This window comes from Monodon monoceros, unplaced genomic scaffold, assembly GCF_005190385.1.
Source record: "Monodon monoceros isolate NGI ecotype Baffin Bay Population unplaced genomic scaffold, NGI_Narwhal_1 Super_Scaffold_10, whole genome shotgun sequence".
NCBI classification, from domain to species: domain Eukaryota; kingdom Metazoa; phylum Chordata; class Mammalia; order Artiodactyla; family Monodontidae; genus Monodon; species Monodon monoceros.
Window position 1 is genome coordinate 47,701,544 of NW_021703766.1, and position 4,900 is coordinate 47,706,443.

Genomic DNA, 4,900 nt, shown 5'->3' on the forward strand with positions numbered 1-4,900 from the left:
GATGCTAGGGACCTTGCCCAATTTTTCCCAGGCCCGCTGACCAGGTAAGGGCTGGGCATCAGTAGGGAAGCAGGAGGGAGGGAGGGAGAGACAGAGAGAGAGAGAGAGAGAGAGAGGAGAGACAGGAGTGCAGCTCTTATTTTCCACATTCCAGGAACTGAAGCAGTGAGAAGGGGGCGCGTGTGCCCTGACCCCAGCATCCTGCTCAGGAAGGGGCTGGAGGGGCTATGAGGAGAGCCCGAGGGGTCCTCCCAGAGTGCTAGCCAGCAGGGTAGCCATGAGGTGAAGGACTATGACGGTGGGGGGGGCGCCCCAGGAGGGACGGTGCCCGAGGCACTGCTGAAGGCAGAGGTGCCCCTCACAGCAGCAGCCCTGAAGGTCGATGTTTGTCCACGGGCTGGTGGTGCCCCGGGTGGTGCAGGAGGGCCGGTGGCAGGTTCTGATGTACACAGGGACTGAGAAATTGCCTGGGAGGGGGGCAGTGAGGAGGGTCAGAACCGAGGGAGGCAGCTGCACCTGAACCTCCACCTCAGAGATCACAGCCATGACTGGGTCCTCAGACTTACTTCCAGTCCCCTCCTTAGACCAGAGCCATGCCTCCTCCCTCAGTCCAGGACCATGCCTCCTTCTTTAGACCAGGGCCGTGTCTCCCTGTCAGCCTTGCCCTGCCTCCACACCCCTTGCCCAGGCCCTCACACCCTCCCAGCCTCTCACCAAAGGTCATGCTGCCATTGCCCTGGAAGCAGATGCTTTGGTCCTGGTGACACTGGACCCGCCGGAACTTCTCCGGGGTGCAGTCCTCCGGGTGGGTCCCCACTCAGGAGTAGCACTTGGCGCCGCTGAGCGTCGGCGGGTTGGGCGCTGGCAAGAGAGCGTGGACGCACACTCAGGTAACGGTCCTCGGTACGGTCGTGCGGGTTGTGCATTGCGCCAGGGCTCCAGTCTGGCCCGACTTGGGCGGTGGAATCCCAGCGCGCCGGGAGGAGGAGCCCAACGGAGACCACACCCCTCCCCGGGCGCGCGCGCGGGCCGGGGCCCCTCCCAGCCCCGTACAGTCCCGCCCCACACCCAGCCCCGCCCCTCGCATACCTCGGCTCAGGTTGGCGAGGGAGTCGTGGGTCTGGAAGTTCGCGTTGCAAAGTCGGTCCCGCAGCCGCGCACCACCGAGTAGTTAGGCGGCAGCGCCTTGTCATTCCACTGCATCTGGCCCGTAGCCGGGCCTGTCCAGCAGCCCTTCTGTACCATGGTCAATGAGGCGCGGTACCCTGGGAGCGAGGGGATGGGGACTGGAGCGCTGCCTCCCCCGCAGCCCTTCTCCTCCTCTCCCACGCCCCCTCCTCTCCACCTCTCTCCCTCTAGTCTCAAGTCTCTTGCTCCTCTGTCTTCTCGCTTCTCACTCAACCTGGCTTCTCCCTCCAGCCCTGCCCTTCTCTTTCGTCCCTCGCTCCCTGTCAAACTCTGCTTCCTTCTACACCGCCTCCCCCTCTCCTCTCATCACCAACCCTTTCCTCCTCCTCCTTTTCTCTCCTTCCCCTCTTCCGCTTTTCTGCCCCTCTCCCACCTCCTCTTCCTGGCCCCCCACTGTCTCCTCCTCCCACCTCCTGCCCCCCCATCCCCTCCTTCTTTCTCTCCCTTCTCCTCCAACCTCCACCTCCGCATCTCTATCCTGACCTTCCCTCCCCTCTTCTGCCCGGTTCCTTCCCAACCCCTTGTCTCCTCCTCCCCCCCCCCCCCCCCCCCCGGTCTAATCTTTCATTCTTGTCCTTGTCCCCCGCTCCCGCCCTTTTTTTGTGTGTTTCCTGCCCCTCACCAGTGTTCAGGGATAAGACAGCCTCGGAGCATCCGAGGAGACAGGAGACATTGAGGAATTTCATGCCACTGAGGTCAAAGGGCCCGAAGTAGATGTGTTGAAAGCTGTAGCATTGCAGGGCTTGGGACCCTGGGGAGAGGAGCAGGGGTGGAGTGAGAGGAACAGGCCAAGGATGAGCCTGTGCAAGGAATCAGGCTCCACCCTGCATATGACAGCCACATGGGCCAGGCTCTTCTGCTCTGAGGGGAGACAGGCCTTGTTGCCTTGAAAGAAGCAGGGGCTGCTGCTGTGGCTGGTCATGACTGTGTCTACCTCTTGGCACAGCAATGGTATCTGCACCTGCCAGTCCAGGTTTTTTTTCCCCAGGCTCTTCCAAATCTCCATCCTCCTCCAGGAAGCCCTCCAAGATTTTGATAAAGGAGGAAGTGATTCACTCCTGTTCTGCCTATCCCTTTCCCAACTATACTCATGATACCCAGTAGCACTAAAAGGTCACTGATGGAAAACAAACACTCCAGTATAGGCACTGGGATGTACAATCTCATGCTACAAATGCACACAGAGCCAGCCCCTAGCAATACAGATACACACACGCACAGAACACTTAAACACTGACGTAAACACAAAATAACAAAATTGACACAGGCTCATGCAGATCTCACAAATATACACAGAGTACCCTGAATGCATTCACACTGAGTTCTACATTTACAAGCAAAATGAGTACCACCCAGACCCTCCAATAGAAACCCCCAAAACCAAGGCACAGGATCTCACACATGCAAAATCACACTCACAGACAGAAAACTCTGTGGATATGGAAATAATCACAACACACAGACCCAGGAACACAGGAAGCCATACCCAGAGAGAGACAAATACAGACCCAAGGATCACAGACGTACAAATAAAATGAGACCCTGAAATTGGGCGAAGTTAGAGATAGACAAAAAAGAGGCCTACAAAAACAAACAATTTAAAATCATATTCAGATGCAAGATACATAGAGACACACAACAGATACACAGAGAGACAGATACACATCAAAATACCCAAACACACATACACAGAGAGAAATACAGGCCCACCAGTCATAGAGATGCATGAACACAAAGAGAAACAGAGATGCAAAATTATACACACATCTCTTTTAAAAAGAAAGTGAGGCCCGGAGATAAACAGACCCATAAAAGCATTTGTTCAAACACCCAGACATCAAAACCTGGTACAGATAAACACACACAAGCACAGAGCCCCACAGGACACCCTGACACATGGACACACAGAGAAATCGAACTCTCTTCCGTGGATGAGCGTGTGCATGTGCGCGCGCGCGCGCACACACACACACACACACACACACACAAAGTTGTTATATGCAGGCATAACCTCCTTCCCACCTCTCAAATTCCCTGCCTTTGTAGCCACTTCAGTCCTGATATGACTATGTCCCTGTCCTTACCCAAACTAGGGGAAGGGGTTGCCTGAGGATGAGGCCAAGGTTTCCTGCCAGTTCTGGAAAGAGCCCCCATGGCTCCCCAGAGGTACCTTTGAATGGGGACATGGGCAAAGAGGATGAGAAAGGCTAGAGTAGTGGAACAGAGACACTGGAGGAAATGAGTGATATGGAAAGAACAGAGGAGGGGAAGAGAACTGGAGAGGATACAGTCTCCAGGCCTCTCCCAACCAAGACCCAGGAGTCCGGGCCCCCAGCCCCTGCTCTCTCAGACCCAGGAATCAGGGCCCCTAGTTCGCTTCTCCCTGAGTCCCTGGAATCCAGCCCCCACTCTCTGCTCCCTCAGACCCAGGAGAGTCCAGCTATCTCCCACCCAACTGCCCTCTTACCACTGGACTCAAAAGTCTGAATACCTGTGAGACAGAGGACAGCCCCAAAGAGGCACGGCAGGATGGCTCTGGGGCCTCCCATTGCCAGGTTGTGGACCTGAGTGGAGACACCGAGGACAGCTCCTGCTCTGATTTCTGCGTGGCTGGTTCTCCCAGCAAAGCCCCAGCCCGGCAGGCATTCCTCCACCCCCGCCCTCCCTTGCTTGGGCTGGTTTCCTCCTAGAAAATCATGATGGGGCCTGGACTCCTGGATCTGAGGGAGGAGGGAGCTAGGGGCCTGTAACCCTTAACTTTGGGGGGATTTGTGTTTTGCAGGCTCTCTTTCTACCCTGTTCCCCAACACTGTGTTCTAGTCTGAGGTTGGCACTCATGGCCTCTTGATTTCTCCTCTTCCTCTATCCCAACACGTACCATCTATATGCGCCCACGTCTCCAGACCCAGAGACACAAACATCACCTCCTCCTTGAAGACTTCTCTGACCTGCCACGCCCTCCTACAATCATCCACCCACCTTCAGCCTCAAATACCTCCGTCTCCCAGCCTTGGTCACCCTGGGTTGGGCTAGTGTCTGTCACCGCAACAGGCTGTGAACTCCTCAGAGGCCTCAGGGGATGTTTGTGATGTTGTAGGAATGAGTGAATCGAGGAACTTATAAACAAACTGACAGGGAGATAGAGACTCCCAGAGAGGCAGTTACACATGGGATGCAAAAAGACAGACACATCCGGTGTGGACAGACGCAAATGTAGACATACAGACAAATGCAGACTTGATGAACAGGACATGCCCACAGAAGGTGTTTAATACATTTTTTATTAGACTTTTAAATGAATGAATTTTAAAACATCAGAGGAGATAGAGACACAGGCAGACAACTGGAGGGATACACTGTCCCGAGGATTCAGCCAAACCCATGTGGACACTCAGACACCAGGCAGATGGGGACTTCCAGATGGATGCTACCGAGGGTAGTGGGAGCTGATGCCAAGTTGGCATCTCCTGATCTGCCTTGCTTCTTGCGCTTGGAGGCACTGCCTGCTGGGATCACACCTACTCACCGTACCATGCAGGGTGGGTACCAGGCATGTGCAGAGACCTAGGTTCACGAACCCGCAGATGAATGGGCAGAGGGGACACAATAGCGGTGACCAGGACAGCCTTAATGGTCTCCTGAGCTTGACTAAACTCTACACAGACTTCTTCCTGACTTTAGGCCCCCAATCTCCCTTTCCTTAGAGCATTTA

At 55.3% G+C, this 4,900-nt stretch overlaps 1 protein-coding gene across 1 annotated transcript; it reads right to left on the bottom strand.

Moving 5' to 3' along the window:
- Positions 1–225: 225 nt before the first annotated feature.
- On the bottom strand, positions 226–3,737 carry LYPD5 (LY6/PLAUR domain containing 5). The gene is given in 6 exon segments (XM_029241951.1): positions 226–467; positions 715–861; positions 1,090–1,140; positions 1,143–1,265; positions 1,811–1,939; positions 3,656–3,737. Coding segments are annotated over 6 exon segments (774 nt in total).
- Positions 3,738–4,900: the final 1,163 nt, after the last annotated feature.